Source organism: Mycteria americana, chromosome 2, assembly GCF_035582795.1.
Source record: "Mycteria americana isolate JAX WOST 10 ecotype Jacksonville Zoo and Gardens chromosome 2, USCA_MyAme_1.0, whole genome shotgun sequence".
In the NCBI taxonomy this organism is placed as follows: domain Eukaryota; kingdom Metazoa; phylum Chordata; class Aves; order Ciconiiformes; family Ciconiidae; genus Mycteria; species Mycteria americana.
In genome coordinates, this window is record NC_134366.1 from 48,252,150 (window position 1) to 48,273,018 (window position 20,869).

General features: G+C 39.7%; 1 protein-coding gene across 6 annotated transcripts in view; it reads left to right on the forward strand.

Moving 5' to 3' along the window:
- The window catches only part of NEK11 (NIMA related kinase 11), a 100,282-nt gene that overhangs the window by 59,345 nt on the left and 20,068 nt on the right, over positions 1 to 20,869 (forward strand). For 5 of the 6 annotated variants that reach the window (XM_075493280.1, XM_075493282.1, XM_075493281.1 and 2 more), the window contains 2 exons: positions 8,995 to 9,119; positions 15,199 to 15,259. In XM_075493280.1, coding sequence (XP_075349395.1) covers positions 8,995 to 9,119; positions 15,199 to 15,259 — 186 coding nt within the window. The remainder of the gene's footprint in view (positions 1 to 8,994; positions 9,120 to 15,198; positions 15,260 to 20,869) is intronic. The other variant, XM_075493285.1, reaches the window with a different exon arrangement.

Consider the following 20,869-nt stretch of genomic DNA (forward strand, 5'->3'; position numbering starts at 1 on the left):
TGTTTTTAATTGACTGAAATGTTTTTCTTCTTGTTTAAGGAGTTCTTCCCTAGAAGCATTGCCTTTGGAGAGCTGATTTCTGCTTTGGTTATAGCTCCCCATTTAAACCCTTCTTCCATGAGGGCAACCATACAGTTAAAGAGATATTCTTGGGAATTTATGACATTTTGGAGCCTAACGTTTACGGTAATTTAGACACCTCTGTGTAGAGGTTTCTATGCATTGTCCATTATCTTCAAGTTTTTACTCAAATGCTTTAGCTTATTTGATGGCCATCAGGAATTGAACTCTACTCATAACCTCCTCAGGAAACCTTTTCCAAAGCTCTGTACTGTTCGGTATGCCTAGCTACTTAAATCTTTCCACAGCTTCACAAAAATTCACAGGTTGCTTCTTACAAGAAGTCTTGCTCTTACAGCTTCCCAGAGGGAAGCCTGCAGAAAGTCTTTACACAGCAGTTATTTAAAAATCCCAAACACTTTGAAAGTATGGGGAGAGAGCAAATTATGTTACTCTATAGCTCCTACTTTTTTCTGATCTATTTTTCATACTGATTTAGTTTGGCATTGATAAATAGAGCCTACCTCAAAATTCACCTTGGTCAATGACTACAGTTAAAATGATTCTGGCCAAGTCTTTTTAAAACCTACACAGGAAGTCCCTTCACTCCTTCCAAAGCATTATGTTAAAAAACATTTACAAAACACTGTGTGAATTTAGGAAGCAATTAGAAGCAAATGCACCAAGACTGTGTATGTACAAAAAATACGATATACTTTTCTATAGCAGATACTTTCAGATAATTTCAGTGTTTTAAATCCTCCTTAGAAAGATACTAGTTTTTATGCCAGGTTGTCCTACTTACAGGGCAATATAACTTTACGCTGCACTTTAGCCTCAAGATTAAACTGATGTAAATAAAGATGCACCAGACATTTACTTGCAAACAAAGCATCTGTGAACGGGATGGTGTTGAAGAACACTCAATAAGAAATCTCAGTCCACTCCCCAGTTGCAGCTTTCTGGCTCACTTACCAAACTAAACAGTATTTCTGGGGAGCTGGGCCAAATTATATGGTGACGTAAGAAGCTGGAGCCAATTCCAAGTGAGGGAGAATTTGCTCAGAAAGTAGCTGTAAATACTGAATTAGTTTGCAGTTTCTACCAGTTTAGCTTTCAGTGCGTGTGATTGTCAGACAACTAGCTGGAGGAAATGAGAAGGTGACAGCAATGAAAGAGCTTGGCTTGCGTTCTCCTGCTATTTCATCTGCTCCACAGAGCAAAGCGTGCCCCTGCGATCTAGCAAATACGTTGACTTTCACCAGTTAATTTCATCTAGGTGTTTAAGGTCTCAATACTTTTTTCCTAGACTTGCTTGGTTGCAATAATTTACTTGGGTTTTGTACTTGTCCAACATATAACTTATATTACTGCTTATATCGAAATTAAAGGTATTTTACATCTTTGCTACATCCAGACTCTCATGCGCACAGCTGCTTACACCAAGTTTGGATCTGAACTGTTCCCATTTGTCTTCTCCTCCTTCAGTAAGTTCTGGTTGTGAAAACATCCCCAATTTATGTCTTGAAAATGGCATTCTTGAACTGAATCTCAGGGAGAAGGAAATGACTGTCTTAAGGGGCAGTTTTTTGTATTAACACGTGGGGTCTTTCCTTCCCAACGCTGTCATCGTATTGAAAGGGAAAATATCAGGCCACCTCTGCCAGATTCAGCAGGAAAACTGAGTTTTTATTCAAAAGTATGCTTTGACTGATCAAAAAAGTTTAAAATAACTCAAGGACTAAGGTAGTTTTAAATTGATGTTATAAGGTAGCTTCATGGTCATTTTTCCTTTAATTTACAGCTCTTGCTCTGTTCCTGCTGGAAACCGTGCAAACAATAGGGCAACGTTTACAATAATAGGGCCTCTTTGTGCATAAAGGAAATGGCTTCCAAGACTCACTAAGTGCTCCCTGTTACTGACTACATCGCTATATTGTTCTTTCTCTTCATTCATCCATCAAGGATTTCTGAATATTTGGAAAATTTTCAGATTTGCCCAACTTTAAACTGTGCTTGAAAGGCAGCCTGGCATCATCTTCATTGTCACTGCCTACCAGAGCTCTCATTTCTGTATACACGACAATTAGAAAATCAGAAGGAAAAAAAAACCAAAACCACTCAGCAAATTAGGGAAAAAATGTGATGAAAGTGTTCCTTCTTGCTGTTCATTTTTGTTAACAACCCCTTTCAGCAACTCTTTTTTTCCTCTCGTGCTTTGCCTCTCTACATACCAATAAAATACTGGGAGGTGGAAGGTTTGGGGAAGAGAACTGTGTCCTTCAAATAAAACATTTTTCTCAGAAATTTCATTTTGCTTAAAAAAAGAGTAATTTTTCCTTGGAAAAACATTTTGAACAAACTCCTTCATTTCTATCATCAAGTAGTAGAAGAGCCCCATAAAGCTACTCTGATTTACATCCTCTTTATCTCTGTTTTTCCTACACATTTCACAATAGGTAAATCATCACTCAGTGAAGCCCACAAGTGAATTGAAGCTTTTTTCCTTTTTAAAATGCTAAAAGGAGAATTATAAAATATTAATGTTTAGCTTTGGCTATATTTCTAGTTCTCATTTAGAACAACCCCTTTTACTTTACGTCTGTGCTGTACGCAGCCATGTCAGAAGGTAATTCTTTTAATGACTTCATAGTCCTTTTGTGCTTATCCAAAAGGATCGTACAAGACTTTCATGGGCATGAAAGTCCTGTTACATCCCTTAGTTCATTTCTTAAACAACACATTTTCTGAGAGTCTTTTTCAGCCTAGTTTAGAAGAGCTGGACAAAAGCTTCCACTGACTTTCTGAACAATGAAGCTTCAGAGCTTAATAATGCATATCTCGTCTATAGCTGACCAAAGGATGGCGATTCTCTTTGATGGAAACTTTTAAAGTTGAAGTTTTTTGTCTTGCACTGGAAAAAAAAAAAACAAACCAATCTGAGTGAGCTTAAATTATAATAATGGAGTTATCTTATTTTTCCTAATCGTATGAGTATTGACCTGAACTTCAGAGGGGTGCAGAGCCCTTGCTCCCCTTTGCGGTAGAATTTCTCTTTCAGGATTATGTAGCTCAGAAACATATCTCTACGTTTCAAACCTCTCTCCTAGTGACAACGCTTCAGCTCTTTCTGTTTTCTCCCTTAAAGGGAGAAATCCCTTTCCGTTTGCTCCCTCAGTCATAACTGATGCACTGAAGAGTGCTGGCCAGCCCTGTTTCACCATCGCCTTTTGCCAGTGATTTGTGAGAATGTGCACACGTTGCAGGGGCATACAGAAACAGGCAAGCTTCTGCTTAGCTTGTGAGTGTGTACATTAAATATGTGCACACACACAAATAGATCTGGTGTAGTTCTAAACAGTTTGTTTGTGGAGCATCATGTAACCATAGAATCATAAAATAATTCAGGTTGGAAGGGATCTCTGGCAGTCTATAGTCCAATCCCTGGCTCAAAGCAGGTCTGATCAGATCAGGTTGCTCAGGACTGTGCCTGGTCAAGTCTTGAACACCTCCAAGGATTGAGCTCCCACAGCTTCTTTAAGCCCTGTTCCAGTATTACGTCACTCTCATTGTAAAAGTTTATTTCCTAATGGCAAATTGGAATTTATGATGTTCCAGCTGGTGTTCGTTGCCTCTTGTCCTATTACCGTGCACCTCTGAGAAGAGTCTGGCTCCATCTTCCTTTTATCCTCGGAGCACGTAGTCATAGAGAGCAATAAGGTTTCCCCTTTACCTTCCCTTCTTAGGGCTGTATGGACCCCAGTCTCCCAGCCGCTCCCTGCACAGACGCTCCAGCCCCCTGCCCAGCTTGGGGGCTGCTGTGGCATGTGCTCCGGTAGCTAACGCCTGCTCAGATGGGATCAAAGCGGAGTTTCTGATGAGTTTCCACAGAAAAGAAAGGACCAGAGGCACCTCTGCGTTATTGGTGTGGCCCTGCCGGTGGGCTGTCTAGCAGCCCAGTGCAATGCAGAAGGCAGAGGAATGCTTTTCTCTGCTCTTGCCTCGGTCCCCAGCGAGGCTGGTGTACAAAGCCTTGCAAGGGGGGCAGCGCAAGTGTCTGTGTCCTGCCTCCCCTTCTCAATTTTTCGAGCTCTCTGTGGCGGTGTGTGGTAGCAGAGATGTGGTAGCCCATAACAGCTGCTATATAGCACTGCTTTTCAGGGTGTTGGTTCATGTCGCTGTAACGGTAAGAGTGCATCGTACCTCCTGACAGTACCTGTTTGTCAGAGCAGTCGAATGCTTTGCTCCTCGCTTTGCTGTCTGTAGGACTGCGCGGACTGAGGAGTGTAGCTACGTGAAATTGTAACAACTTTTTTCCTTAAGATGGGAAAGTGACAGCTGAGAAAATCTGCCTTTTTCCAGAGATGCAATGAAGCCTTGGGATTAAAAAAGTACAATAGTCCTTAAGAGCCAAGTGTGACTTTGTTACTGTGAATACAAGTGGTGAAAATGCTCATATGTTATACCGTTCTGTTTTCTTTTTCTTTCTCCTTTTTTTAAATAAAAGGGGCCTTACTTACTGTCTTCTGCATGCACTGGAATGTGAGAATGCTGCGTCAATGCACCAATTATGACTTCAAGGCAAGAGAAAATTAAAGATATTTATCAAAGTATTTTCATCTCTTTGGAGAAAACTGTTGTTGTTGCCAAGTTACCATGCTACCTGGAACAAGCTCTTGGTGGAGTTAAGCAAAATATTACAAGTATCGCATTCCTTTGTTTTCTGCATAGCTTGTCTTCTTGGGAAATAAGTGTGCTTTTATGATTTTTTTAGATAATGGGTTTTTACCCTTCCTTCCACTATTAGTGTCATGGTAATATATAGAAAGAAATCTAAAGAGAATGTTATTATTCAGAGCTCGTTTTCTTTTGGATATCTAATAGCAAATATCAAGTGTCTCAACGCTATACCTAACCCGCCCAGCAATACATAAGCAATAGCTGAGTTTGTTCTGAATGAAGTGCTTCGTAAGCAAATAAAAGGTACGGTGACTGGCCTTAGTGCAATACGCACAGCTAGATAAAATGTAATGTATTTTCAGAGATCAGCTGACAGATCAGGGGGCATGAGGGCCAGAAGCAGCCATAGACACCTTCCTTTGTGCTCCATATGAAGCATATAAGTGTGCTGTGTCAGAGGGAAAACAGGCATCTGAGGGACAACTATATTACAGCGGTGTCGCAGCCATCAGGCTGCACGTTTTACCAGCTGGCACAGTGTTGGAAACCTTTATATGGGATGTTACCATCACCTTTCTTTCCCAAGGGTCTGCGGGGAAAGCAGAGTCCCTGCCTGCTACGTGCATGCTGCACAGGGTGACTTTGTCGCAGGCAAGGAACGGGGCGATTTGCACTCGCTGTGCTGGGGCAGGTCAGGAGTGCTGTGTGAGCAAGGGGGTCCAACGGGCTGCAGACGGTGTCAGGACCTTCCTAAATGTGACGCTGTTCTTCTCCCAGTCCAGCAGTCGAAACGAAGAGGCAGGGTACCCTGAGTTCTGCAGCAGCGGTTTTGTCTCTGCTTTCGACACTATAGACTTGATGTTCACCACACTAGCATGACTTTTTTACCCAAGTACCTTCCAGGCACAAATAGGCTTAATTTCTATTTTATGTCAGAACAAAGGACAGGGTCAAGGTCCTGGCCTTGGAGTTTATGCTAGGCTCTGCAAAAGTGTGTAAACAAAAGTCAAACAGACCTAGCCCAAAGATCAGCATTTTTATTAAAACTACTTGTCTGAAAGAATGTACCAAGGAGTTTTCTTCTGTGCTACATTGCTGAGGTGTGCAACTGCATCGGTAATGTTCAGGGATGGTGGCAGTAACCGGCCTTTTGCTACCTGGTTAGTGGAAATTGGGGGTGTGTGCGAAATATCCAGGATCATGGGAAAGCTCAGGTAGCAAACGGAGGATGGACTGCAGACATGGAAATGGAAACCTGTGGGGCCCAACCTCCCCTGACAGTGCCTGCCCTGAGCTGAAAATACCAGCTTGCTCAGGTTATCTGCACTTAGACTTTACTAGGCCAGCATGGGTACAGCTCGCTACGTTGATTTATGATATCTGCTGTGCTAAAGCCAGCTTATGTGTTCTTGAAATTAGGCTGACCCTGGGTCTCAACTAAACAAGCTGTTCTGTACTCAGATTAATTCAGCAGAGAACCAGAGATGTGCCTCTGCATCACGCACATGGATGACTGGGAGTTGGCTCTACTTAGTAGGACTCAAGTAACTGTTATATGGAACCGTATAGTCTAAATGAATACGTTGATGTTTTTGAAGGTGCATTCTTTAAAGATGCTTGTCATAAACCCAGGAAGTTTTAAAGACTTGTATTAGCTAAATCCCAAGTTCCCATCCACTGGACATGCTGTCTTCTTTCAGAAATATCACTTGGAATAGTTTCTGAATCAGGGCCAGTAAACTTCTATACCCTGGAACATCTCTAGTGTCTGAACTAGCGTTTAAAATTGCATTACTGAGCTTGGATTAACTGGCCGTATATGAACAGCTGTCAAAACGATTTCACAAATGGTAAAGCGAGCAATTCTGACAAGGATGCAAAAGCTGGCATGGAAGTGGGAATCAGGCAGTGCCAGCCCCACCACATAGTTCAGAGGCTCCAGCAGTTTTGGCTGGTCCTGGGCTACCCACAAGTTAGAGAGCTTTACTGTAGCCAGAGCAGACATTTTGAAGCTACATTTATGAGTAAAAAGAGTGATTTTGATACCGTGTTTTGTTGGGAAGGGGAGGATTGTGTTTTTTCATACAACAGTAAACAAATACAGAATGTGGGAGGAGAAGATGACTTGGAAAACACTAGCATAGTCCAATGTTTGCATTATAACATAATAAATAGGCTGGTTCATAGGTATTTGAATGCATATATACACATAGGTAGAATGCAGATGAACCTAATAAAATTATACTAATCACAGGAATGACAGCCTTTCTGCAAGAAAGAAAAATTAATATTCACTCCATCTGGAAAAGGAGATGTATCTTCATTTAGTAGTGTTCTTCCCATGCTAAAAAGGAATGATATTTAAGGGTTTTTTTAAAAATGCAGTGTTTGGCTTTTCTGTCAAATGGCACTTTGTAGAACTCAAACAAATAAACACAATAATAAATTCTTTTGTGGGAAAAATTTTTTGGGTTGGGGGGGTTCTTCTCCTGGAAGCCCATGTAGTGATCCTCTTTTTTTAAACTGAGAAAAGTGAAAAATAGAAAAAGGAAGGATTAGAAATTGTCGCAGTGGAGCATGGTGCTGTTACACAGCATCCATAAATATCTTAAAACAGAGAAACGTGAGTGAAAATGTGTCAGCATTTTGGAGGTAAATCAAGTTTACAAAAAAGGAAGTATTTTTAAAAATACTCTGGAGACAGTAGATAGTAGAGATAATATCTCAAGAGGAGAGCTTCAACCACTTAGTGCTGCAGATAAATAAATTTTGTGAGTTATTAGAATTATTCCTCCTGTCCAAACTCCAATGTATTTTAATGGATTTTAATTGTATTCCCGTGTTTAAATCCTTTTGTGTTTTTTATCCATGAGAAACAAGTAAAAAAAAAATCTATTAAGAATTTATAATGGCATATTATTGGAATTTAATTTATTTCAATGCAGTAATATTTAAGATAAGTTAGTTTATAATTCTTTAAAGTGGTAGACTTAATTGGAGGGAAGAGTGGAAATCAGCATTAGCTGTTAGGACAATGGTGATTTATGACAGCTGAATATTAAGCTGTTTTTGTCTTCAACTAACAATTCTTGTAATAATACCAGGCAAAGACGGATACCAAACATTTTCTTTTTGAAAACTGTTAGCATAAAAATATTGTTCCTGGGCTTGGTGTAACTTATCTTGATAAGTCAGCAAGGGACTGCCTAAAAACAAAGCATGGGTCTAGCTCTGCTGGAGTACCTCTTTCCGTGAATGCTTAGGGCTACCGATGGGATGGCTGGTGAGCTGGGCTCCCTTGTCTTCTGCTGCTGACCCGTGTCTCCCGTGGGCAACTCTTTGCCTTGCAGCTTTCTGTCTAGAAAAGTGGAGATTCTGCTTTTTATTCAAATAGTCACCACAGTCCAGCATCTGCTTAAAATTCAACATCTGCTTAGGTGCTTCTGCTGAGAAAGGACAGCTTGCTGAAGCAGGTGCAATCAGGCCTCGAGCTGTTTCACTAACTCCTTACTTACGGAGTCTGGGATGCTAAAGGATTTCACCTGGAGCAGAGTGGCTGGGGTGTTTTTCATGCTGTGACGAATATGTTGAGCTTTAATAACAATTATTGTACTTCATAGACTCATTTGCTATATTAATATTGCACTCACTGCTATTACTAAAACTTGTGATAGTACAAATTGAGAGAGCATGACACCCAAGTATGCGCAGCTTGACTTTACACCAGTTTCTTTTATTTTGTTATGCTTTTGCTTCAGGAAAGTTCGGAAAAGGCATAGATTTTATTTCTTTTATCTTTTAAACATGTGGCCGGTATATATTATTTTCCATTTTAGCTTAGCAGTTGTATTCGCCACAGGTTACGTGTGTTAGAGAAAACCAAGCTGGGGTATAATTTCAGCTCATGAAAGCTGGATTCAGTTCAAAGCTGACCCTGCTTTGACTAGATGATCCCATGAGGTCCCTTCCGGCCTGAATTATTGTACGGTTCAGTGATTTCAGGCCAAAATCAATATAGATCCTTTGACGTCATTAATTTACATATGATGAGGATCTGACCTATTGCCAGAGATGGCTTTAACACTGCTTATCATGTCATCAAAGATGAACACTTTAATCTGAGAACCTATCCCTTGATTTCAATTACAGAATGCATTGCTAGTGACATAACATGGGTGGTATAAAATCCATTTTATCTTTTTAACATCATGCATACTGTCTGTCTATATACTTTAAACTCATAATTGCCTTTAGAGATCCCTGAAGACCCAGCAATTGCAGAAGAATATTATAATGATGAGTTTGAGTCCTGTTCAGAAGGTAGTGAAGAGGAGGAGGATGTGGAAGCATCACAGACAGTCTCTAAGACAAATCACCAGGTATATGTGACCTTTGGGAAAACAGCATACACTTGATGCTCATGGGAAAATTAAGCTCCTGCCAAGATTTTGTCCTACTGACATTACTGAAATTTGGTTTTGTTAGGAATGTGTGTGTATGTCAATATCATGAATTAATGATATGTGTATGCATATGTAATTCCTCTGAGACATTGATGAGAAAGATTCTTGCATTCCTTCAAGATTAAGGATACCACTCCCATGAATGCCATAAGGTGGATTGTTGTCAGTAAACTTCCTTGTGACTGTAAAACACTCAGAGCGGGGTTCTCACATCTTAGCTGTGGGTAAATTAAGTTAAAGCTGAAAGTATACTTCAAGCATAAGATCTAAGTTCCAGCTCTAATTCCTGGGGACAGATAGGCACCTCTAGTTGCCACTTCTTCCTGCCTATATTAGACATATTTTCTAGGACAGTGTGATGAACCGTGAGCGTAAATAACTGGAACACTTGAGCAGAAAATCTGTAGACTTTCCCAAGAATCTCAGAAAGAGTCAGTAAAGAGAAAACTTACTATTGAAAGGCTTAAAGTAGCTTTATCAGGTGAGGCTGCTACAAGAAAGTCTTAGGGATTGCAGTGTGAAGAAGGTTGAAGATTATTGGAAAAGGCACCTAATTTAGATCTGATCAGAATGAGCTGAGATGAATCTTGTCTCCAGTGATCAAGTCTCAGTGAAATCAATGAACTTAAATGCCCAAGTCAGTTCAGAAAATTGATCTTCTTAAGGTATTCAGGAACAATTCATTTCTCCCCTGGGCCACCAGCTTAAAGCATTGCGTACGGTGCCTCTGAACGGTACTGTCTGATTCTGCTTAGAATCATACATGTTATTCTGAGTTCATGTGAAAATTTTGCAGAACAGTGTGTGATGTCTTTTGCATTTTAGGGAATCAACCACGTATGTTAATACTCTCCACTAATTTATAAATAACTTGTACTGGTTTTTGAAAATTTTGAACTAATAGCATCTTTAAGATGTAGTTTGTAAGGCAAAAATAAAACGTTTGTGTGAGAAATCAGAACTCTACTTCTACCACGGTAGCAGGGGGTCCTGAATTTCTCTCACCAGTTAAACTTGAAGTTTACTCAGAAACAGCTTCATTCGATCTAGAAATGTCCTCCTAGCTTTCAAACTAAACACACAGGATGTTTTAAAATTCAGGATCAATTTATACGGTACTGGTCTAGAGAAATTATTAGTCAATTGTAAATCAGTGGAATATCTATCTTTTAAACTAAGGGAGGGCAGATTTAGACTGGATTTAAGAAAGAAATTTTTTACAATGAAGGTGGTGAGGCACTGGTCTAGGTTGCCCAGAGAGGTAGTGGAGGCCCCATCTCTGGAAACATTCAAGGTCAGGTTGGAAGAGGCTCTGAGCAACCTGATCTAGTTAAAGGTGTCCCTGCTCTTGCAGGGTGTTGGACTAGATGACCCGTAAAGGTCCCTTCCAATCCAAAGCATTCTATGATTCTATGATCTAAGACAATGCTTTTTTTCAGTTTGCTGGGTCTGTGTTTACCCACAACACATAGACATGCAAACACTCTGTTGCCCAGAAAGTCTACCACAAGATACTCTTGAAAATAAATTATTGCTCACTTTCATCAGACTCTGAGATAATTTTTTTTTTCTTTTTAGCACGCCTTTTAAAATTTTCATTCAACTTTCATTGACGGTATCATTAACTGTCAATCAATAGTGTTTTTGAACAGGCAGACTGCTGCTTAGAATTAACGAAGGGCAGAAGATAAAAATAGATTTCTCAATAATGCAGAATAAATTAGGTGTTGGCAGCCAGATCTGAGCAGTGACATTCCCTCATTTTGCAGTGACTCAGAATTTGGTGATGACAAGAACTGTCACTGTCACCGTGGGCTGGAAGAGCTGTCCCACTGGCACCTCTTGTCTGAATCCAGCCCCGATGGCCCTGAGGCTTCGCTTTACCAGCAGTCTGTGTGCACACAGAGCATTAACCCTCTGCAAACTGGCCTGTACAGACTGACTAGGAAGCACCCCTTGTGACCATTTGCCTTTTAGGACTTCCTCTATCAAAGAAACTCATTGGCTATCTTTGTTTTTTCTCATGTTGACCCCAGCACCTTAGATAAAGCAGAAGTGTGTTTCTGGGTATTGACACAAACACCTTCTCTTTTTCTTGGGAAGTGAGCATGATTTTCAGTTTTCCCTTTCTCAAGTGAAAAATTCAGCAGTAAGTCTGAGGTCAAAGCAGACTGAACATAGCTGTGCAAATCCGGACACCTATGTCCGAACTAACTGAATGGAAAGTCTGTACAGTAAGGGGAAGTAAGCACGCATTTTTAGGGAATAATGTCAACTTGGTGTAAACATCTGATATAAGTTAGATGGAATATGCTGAGAGGTCTCTCTGTCTCTCTGGTGATAATAAAGGGATCTACAGTTATATTAGCATGCATGGGACATCTTCATTCTGGATGTCAACAGTTATGGGAGATGAATCCCACTCAAAGGTAGGTGGGATCATGCTCAGTATTAATAATAAGCTTCAAATCCTACCGAAATATATTTGATCTTGCTAGTACATAGCAGGGGTTTGCTTCTGCAGTCATTTACTTAATACCAGAACTCCTACTCCTATTTCTATGATGGGATTCATACTCTTAAACTCTTTCTTCAAAAATACCTTCATAAATTAAGCTTTTGGAAGTGTGTGCTAATAAAAAAATCATTCCACTGCAACACGGGATAAGGACGTGTAAGATATTTACCTTCCTAATCTATGCAAATCTCTCAGTTTGCCAATGCCAAGATTGCTTTACTGGTTACTTCTGTGCAGAGAGTGCAGAAATGCTGCGTCTGGCGGTGCTCCTTGGTGACCCCATTACTTCAAACAATGATTTAAAAAAATTCTGATGTTCGTGCAGTAACATGGGGTCAGAAAAGTCATCTAATTGAACAACACATTGGGGTGCATGATGTAGAAAGAGATCAGAGCTATTTATTCAAGCTATATTAGGCTCCCACAGATGTCAAGACAGACCGAGAAGTAGTGGCCTTATGTGGGATGCAACATTTCTTCAGTTAAGAAGGTAGAGTTAGGTACTGGAACAGTATAATTTTAAAGGTTTAGGATGGGAGCCGAGACAGCTATTTTTCCCATGTTGATATCTTTCAATACAGCCTGTGTGTTTTCAGCTACATTGTCCAGTTGCAGATGTGGAGTAACCACCAATTTCAGACCCTAAGCACATCTGGACCTCTCATCTTGGTTGTAGCATTGGAGTTTAGTGTCCTTTGTCCCTCTCTTTTGGAGCAGAAATGCAAAATGCCAGATTTCAAGCAGCAATTTGCCAATTACTTTTCCAGACCTCTACCTCTTCAAGCCAATAGCTCTTTTCCACATGTTTTTTTCTAGGAACACTATTTTCTAATTATGGGGAAAACATGAAAGAGAATGAGAAACTGTTTCTAAAAAAATTTTAAAATTATGAAGCTTAGGAGAGGTTTCATACGGTTGGACTTGATGATCTTAAAGGTCTTTTCCAACCTATACAATTCTGTGATTCATCTTGAAAAGTTAGTGCATGGTGAAGCTTTCATTGGCTTTGATGTAGCTGAGATGCTAACGGATGCTTTTTACTGCAGTTTATCACCTTGTTCTTTGTGTTTTCTTTTAGTGACAATAACAGCAAATTCGCCCTCTTCATTATGACAAAGTCTACTAATGTGGTACATTAGCTTCCTATTTTCAATTTCCAGGTTGTTTCTAAGATTGTCAAACCAGACAATCAGCTGGCATAAATTACCAGAGCTCCAGCGGCTGTGGGTGGTCTGTGTGCTGTCACCTAAAAAGTGCTCCGCTGGATTCCTAACAGGTGCCTTGACATGGCCTGTTGCCCTTAGAAAGGCGTTCGTTCGTTCTGAATGTGAAATGTGCCCCTCTTCTGCGCATCTGTCAGAGTCCCTTGCCTATTCTTTAGGGCTTTGCTTTCTCTGCAAAAAAGAGAAACATTAAAGAAATAAATTCAATAGGTAAGCATGTTAACTAAACAGCTAAAATCCTCTTGGGTTGCTAAACCCAAGTGGAGGAAAGGCACAGGTAGTTTCTACCTCAATGTAAGTTGATTAACCATTTATTCAACTATTTACCGCTGTGTGAAAACCACATTCTCTTCAGCATTGAAATTTTATTTCAAGATAGCCAAGTTAAGCCAGCTAGTTTCCTTCAAAACCAGTGGTGATCAAAGTGGAGAAAGTGTATCTTTTGCCTTACAGCGTCATGACAAAAAATCAGCTCTGTTGTGATAGTTGGAGTAAATATGATGTCCTGTTGTTGGAATTACAATCTTTATCCCATTAAAAAAGAAAAACCTTTTATTAAAGCAATTGTATTAATATTGTATGTGGCCATTTACCATGTTTTTGTCTGTCTGTCTATAGATTTGCAGTTAACTGTTAGTGATAACGAAAATAAAAATAATTACAAGTTTATATTAGCAGAAAATTAAGATCAAATTTTAGTTTTGAATTAAAAATATTTAATAACTTTTTAATGAAGTCCTAAAGGTTCACTTAATCTTTTTTTTTACAAATACAGAGAAGTTGTATCCATAATATTAAGTCTGTCTCAATTCAATATTCAATATATATTGTATATATAAATGTAATGCGTTCTGTAGCACTTCCTGGGCACTTTACTGCTAACTGGCAAAAGCCCCAGTTAAACAGGTTCAGATTAACTTGGTCATCTGAGGTAACTCAGGCACTTTGGATGGGCTGCAGAACTGGAAAACCTGGTGCTGACTTTATCCAGCCAGGACCCCGCAGGCTGCTCCAAAAGGGCAAAGAGGCTCCTTCAGACCTATGAGCCTTTGGGTTATCTGTCGAAATGGCCAACCAAGAAGCTGATTCCCATCTTGCAAACCTCAGCTAAAATAGCAGAGCCTGTTTCAAATATAAGCCTGTGAAACAACTTAGGGTGATAAGAAGTTAGATCATGCTCATCCATAACAGCTCTCACGTGCGCTGAAAGGTCACTAACCAGCGAACAGTCATTGCCAACAATTACTGTTCTCCTGTTAAGGTATACTGGCAGTTCCTCAGTTTGAGAAACTTAGAATGAGTGTTTTGAGTAAGATCACAGAGAAATATAAAGCAGATTGACCTCAGCTTCTACAACGGACAATATTGTTTCTTTTTATTCCAGTGTTTCAAATTTTAAAACCATAGGCTTCTCAATATTTTTTTGAAATACAGATTTTTGGCAGATTTTTCAGCAAGGTCAAGATTTTGACTTTCAGTTTTAAATAGTCAAGAAATGCCATGTTGTCAAATGTGATGTGGCAGTAGCTTCTAGAAACTCAGAGTCCAAGTTTCTCTTGGACTTTAATAAAATTGTGATCTAATTCCTGGAGCACAATCATTGCTTAATGGCCAGATCTTTAAATTTCATCTGTGTAAACAAACAGCATTTCTTATGAAAGGTATCATGGCAAAACTGTTAATCATCTGTCTGGTAACAGAATACTTGAAATAGAAAAGTGCTGAAATCTCCGCTTAATTCAAATTTTTTCAGTTAGTCATTGTTACTAGATACATAAGTAGACGCAATCACATGAAACATAAGTATTAACTTGCAGTGGGCAGCTATCATATGCATAAGAAGTTTTGGCATAGTTAAGAAGTACATACTTGCTTTTTTCAATGTAATACTGTTTCAGATATTCCAGGACTAACCGATGATAAAATGCTGGTGTATTTTCAGATATTGCACACCACCCTCCACAGTAAACATATCTTCTTTAAACTCCATGCACAGTTGTTCTACACACTTGTGTTCTGCAAGGAATCTGATGTAAATAATTGTTTGTATATAACATCATTCCCAAGCCTGGTGTTTTAGGAGAAGAAAAGATAGAAAAAGTCCCGAGCAATGTAGACTCTTTGTAGTCTAATGTTGACACTCATTGGTGTAAGTGATATCCTTTATGTTTGTGGGATCATACCTCTGGTACATAGTGTTTATATTTAAGTTTGTGCTCACACTAATGCTATTCCTTATTTCATTCATCCACAGGACAGTGATATTGAGGCAATGGTCAAGTATTTGGAGAGTGTCCTGAATAGTAGCTCATTGGGTAAGATGATATCTCTTCTTTAAATGTAATAGAAGCGGTTATTAGCAGTCTGTATTCATCACAGTCCAATTATTTCCATTTTGCAACAAAATAACTCAAAAAATGGGTTCTTCTTGAAACTTGCTTCCTTAATCTACTGCAGAGAAGTATAAATATGCCAAAAGAAAAGGCATACACAGTTAAATGCTTTTGTTGAAAATAATAGAGCCATAAAGCATGATGGTCAGAAGTGTGGAATGTTATAACAAAAGCTTTTAAAAACTTGGCTTCTGCCATCTTTTCTCCAGAGGAAAATATTTAAGGATATGTAGGTTGTTTTATAGTTCCTAGTACTGGTAACAATAAGAGAAAATTAATTAAAATATTTTGAAAATGTTTTTAAGTTATGTCCAGGTTTGGATAATATTTATTTTATTTTACAGTATCTCATTACAGGCACAGAAAAATCACTGAGAATTTAAGTTTGGAATTTAATCCTAAAATCTCCTGCAAGTTCTCTCTATAAATTTAGAGTTTCAAAGCCTGGTTTCTTGTGTTCTACTTAAAAGCTAAAAAGAAAACTTAAATGAAAGAAGGCTGTTTATTGAGGCTGGTGTAGTCACTGTCCTTGAAGACCACTGGGTTGAACTGTGCCAGCAGCAGCCTGCATGTGGGTTGCATGAAAGCATGAAAGCCGAGTTCCCAAAGGCTCCCATGGGAACCGCGGTCTTGTTTAGCTGCCTCATTTACACTCATTCAGTTGGGATAAACCTGACTCAGTATTATCTTGTGGCTCTGACATGAGAATCTAGGGGAAGCCTGGGAAATCCTCCTTGTAGAGGTTCCTCCAGTGCTGAGCTGTTTCACCCCTGCTTGTAAGCATGGACTGATGGGAAGACAAAACCAAAGAAGAAAAATCAAAGTAATCAAAGTAATCAAAAAGTAATCAAAAAGGGAGTAATCAAAGCTGTGGCAGTCACAGTCTTGTAGCCACTGAATCATGTCTGGTCACCTTCTGGGTCCTGTGTCAGGGAGATCCTTAGGACTGCAGGAAGGAATGTTCACGTCCAGTTTGTCTTCACACTAACAGAGATCCCACAGTCTTCAAATTCTGCACTCATTTATGCATTTGCAGCATCATTGTCCGCAGTGGGTTTGCAGAAGTGGAGATAGGGACAAAATTTAGCTCTATGCTTCAATATTTTGTTATTTTAATGAAAGAAAGGAATTCCCTTGAGAGCTTCTGGGAATAACCCAGAGTATAAGACAAAGACAGACAGTGACATTTAAAAAAAATCTTAGTCCTAAAGAGACTCTTGTCTTCCTCTTTTTCTTTCAGTATTAAGAGGATGCCTTTTAAAATTATAATATTAAAAAATTAAATTGTGCTTTAATCATTAAAAAATGTCTGACCAGTCTGTGCTGAAACTTAAAGCCTTTCTCCAAGCTGAGGTAGTAATTAGGTTTGTATGATCTGTTCCAAACAAATACATGTGATGATAATAAGAGAGAAATCTGCTAGGGTCCCTTTTATCTTTGTATGCTCAGTGTCACTTTAAACATTTACTGTTTTAAGTTAAGTGCCATGTATCAATACAGGCTGTGGGGGATGAAGGAATTGAGAGCAGCCCTGCAGAGAAGGACTTGGGGGTACCGGTGGATGAAAAGCTGGACATGAGCGGACAAGGTGCGCTCACAGCTCAGAAAGCCAACCGTATCCTGGGCTGCATCAAAAGAAGCGTGGCCAGCAGGTCGAGGGAGGTGATTCTGCCCCTCTACTCTGCTCTGGTGAGACCCCACCTGGAGTACTGCGTCCAGCTCTGCAGCCCTCAGCACAAGAAGGACATGGACCTGTTGGAGCGGGTCCAGAGGAGGGCCACAAAAATGACCCGAGGGCTGGAGCACCTCTCCTACGAGGACAGGCTGAGAGAGTTGGGGTTGTTCAGCCTGGAGAAGAGAAGGCTGCGGGGAGACCTTACAGCAGCCTTCCAGTACTTAAAGGGGGCTTATAAGAAAGATGGGGACAGACTTTTTAGCAGGGCCTGTTGCGATAGGACAAGGGGTAACAGTTTTAAACTAAAAGAGGGTAGGTTCAGACTAGATATAAGGAAGAATTTTTTACGATGAGGGTGGTGAAACACTGGCACAGGTTGCCCAGAGAGGTGGTAGATGCCCCATTCCTGGAAACATTCAAGGTCAGGTTGGACGGGGCTCTGAGCAACCTGATCTAGTTGAAGATGTCCCTGCTCATTACAGGGGGGATTGGACCAGATGACCTTTAAAGGTTCCTTCCAACGCAAACCATTCTATGATTCTATGATTAAGTTCTTCCAACGTCAAGCTACAAAGCTGCAGTTCGGATCATTTTTATGTGTTCACTAACATTAATTTATAGCTTGCTTTTTCTTCACTCTGCTGCAAATTCATGTTACATCAAAATTTTCTTTATATGGTGCATTTTACATAGGTTAGTTACTTGTCCTCTTTGTTCACCCTAAAGCTAGTTATGTCCACTTTCAGGTCTGCATTTCTTTAACTGTCCAATTCCAGGTTTGCATTTCTTTAACTGCTAGTTGGTTATAGCCATGGGATTGCCAGTGCCAGCCTGTGCCTCACGTCTTGTCATCCCATGACCGTAGTCCTTTACACCTCATCCTTTGTCCCCACTTTTCAAGGCATCTGCTGTTGTACCAGGCCTGTATTTCTCTACATTAATTTAATTGAGTTAGTTATAAATATGTCATTCTACACAGAATACTACTATCCATCTAAAAATGTGGGTCCACAAAAATAAGTGGAAATAAAACAAAATAGCCAGAACTACCTGGTTATTAGAAGAACTGCTGTTACATCTTAAGCAATTAAATCAAAGTTCCTGGCAGGTCAAGACAAATTCAGACAAAGCCTGAAGCCTTGCAAACTCAGGTCCAAGCATGTGGCCTGGTACTAGCAGTGGCAATACCATATTACTGAGCTACAGAGCTACAACATCATTATAAGAGCTGCTCCTGAAAACAGTATGGATTTCATGGCAATAGTAGGGCAGATACAGAAATCTGGCCTGGCCAGAATTTCTTGTAGTGTCTTTCATTGTTAAAGGTATTGTGAAAAAATTCTGTGCCATTTCAAGCAGATGTTAGAGAACATCTGAGTAGAATAAAATAGAACATTTTTATGTCAGCAAGGTCTGTGATAAAAAGGATGCAATAAATATACGTTGTTTTTCCACAGTGGACTTTCTTTAGTATAAATCTCAGCTTATACTGAGGTAAAAGGGTACTTACTGAAGGGTTACTTTCTGGGAAAACTCAGTTACTTTTGAAGTAACTGAGTTTTCTCCTCAGGAGTTCCCACTGAGTCACTGTGAATACCAGTGCTTTAGTGTGGTACAAGGTTCATTTTGGGTTGGCTATACATCTCCATGTGGAGTATATTTGAGATAAGATAGTCCATGCTGATAAAGTTTGAAAAATTGGGAAGATCCCAGAAAAGAACTGCAAAATGAAAGGAAGTTTGAAAAACTGATTTTACAATTTGCTAAATCTGCTTAGCTTAAAGGAGGACAAAGTTAGAGGCAGTTGGGTCACTTTGTATTGTTTGTAAACTCAGGAAAAGACATCTGATTCGGAAGAGCTTTTTAATCTTGTAGAAAAAGGCATTGCAGGATGTCATATGTAGCAGTGAAAGCTGAAGAAAAATCCGAAATCCAAACAGAAGTCTATGTTTCAGTGGAGATAATCGCTTCACAACACATAATGGCTTACCATGAGATGCAGTAGATGTCTATCACCAGTTATTGGGTTGTTAGCAGAAATGTCGGTAGGAATGCCTTTGGGCCATAATGTGTGAAAAGTCTCACCAGATAATCATAATCACCCATTTTAAATGTAAGTACCTGTGAATAAATGTCAACCAGAGGATTTGTTTCCCTACAGATCCTTTCATCTTCCCTCTGACAGAGTAGGAAGGATGCAGTGGGAGCCCCAAACTGGTGCTCCATGACCTGAGAGGACAAAGATCTTTTGCCCTTTTGCCCTATGTTCTCTGCAGTACTGGGCTAGATGCTGGGAGAGTATTTGTCTTTGAAATACATTGAGAAAGCCACGATACCTGGTTTTGAAAAGTCAGTGCTCTTGTTGTTTCATTTGATTTTGTTTAATGAATCAAGAATGATATATTGCATAAAAAATGCAAATAGTTATCTGGCCACTTTTTGAAGAAGCATAGTTCCTTGTTCTGTGTTGATGTATAGTTAGGCAAACTGCTCAAAGCTGGGTGCAAAATATATTATTAATCAAGTAACTGCTTCTAGGAAAATACCTCTGATATAGACGTTGGAGTGGGTTATGAATCACCCCAGGAAAACTTTTTGAGGCTTGTTGTAGCAGCAATGTGAAAAGCTCGTACCAGTTTTCACTGAGAACTCATTTTTTATGACATACTACACCCTTGCAGCATCCTACAATCTGTAGTCCTTGCAGCTGCCTCATAGTACCCAGAAAATCATATTTAATGGAGAGGAAGATAGATATTAGTTTGTGTGTAGAGAAGAAGTTTTGCTTGGCCAACTGCCAGTGTGGAGAGTACACAAAGTACAAATTATTTAGCCTGAAATCCCAGAGAAAACAAGAAGGATGTCTTTAATAATGAAATGTTGGAGGAGAAGGAGATATTGTAGCAATAAATAGATTGAACCCACTAAGCAGAAAGAGTGTACTGAGCTCTTACTACAGTGATATATCCTGTATTAGTTATACAAGAATTTAGCTGAGGCCTGTGGTTAAATGTACTCTTTCTTAAGAGAATGCAAAGATTATATTTTCCTTAGACCACTAGTACTCAGGGTGTCAATTTTTAATTGCTTTTGAAGCCCAAAGACACACATCTGGACCTTAATTCTACACCAACTCAAAGAGGAGCGTGCCACCCAGTTAAGTCACGAGCATTGCTTTGCACAGTGCTTGGGGTTTCATTGGGGCCACCCTGAGGACAGTGAATTTTCCAGTGCTGCTAAAGTAATTGAATGCTTACAGACCCCATGTAAAAATGTATGGATATGCACATGTAGTGTTTAACAGTAAATGATCAGGAAATGCTTTTTGCATCGATGGGTGAAGTTATCGGTTGCTAGTAAGAACCGAGCTTGTCATTTTTCATCTTTTAAACTATGTTAACTATACCTCAGTTGTAATACTTGGGCACCAGACAACTGTTGGCCATTAGGTGTAAAGAGAAGTTAGGAAAATGTTTTAAAAAGTCAAATCATTCGTCCATAGCCAGATAACAGAGTCGGGAATCCGTTTCTTCTGTGGTTTCTCTCCATGCCTGCTTCCTATCTTTTGAATCCAGCAAAGCTCTGAATCCAGCAGACGCTTACTGTGAACGATTCAGTAGGATCCCTCACAATAGAAAGTTTTAATCTCAGTATTCAACCTTATGTGATCAGGATCTAGAATCATGTAAGACATAGGAGCGTAACTCCTGGGAAGGCCATGATTATGCGTTCCAGGGAAGCATTCAGTACTCTCTGGGCTGTCTATACTGCTCATAGCGGGAAGGTAGCTGCGAGCTCCCTCTGGCTGTATGTGACCAACATATGCAATCCAGACTAATGCAATCCAGACTAAACCC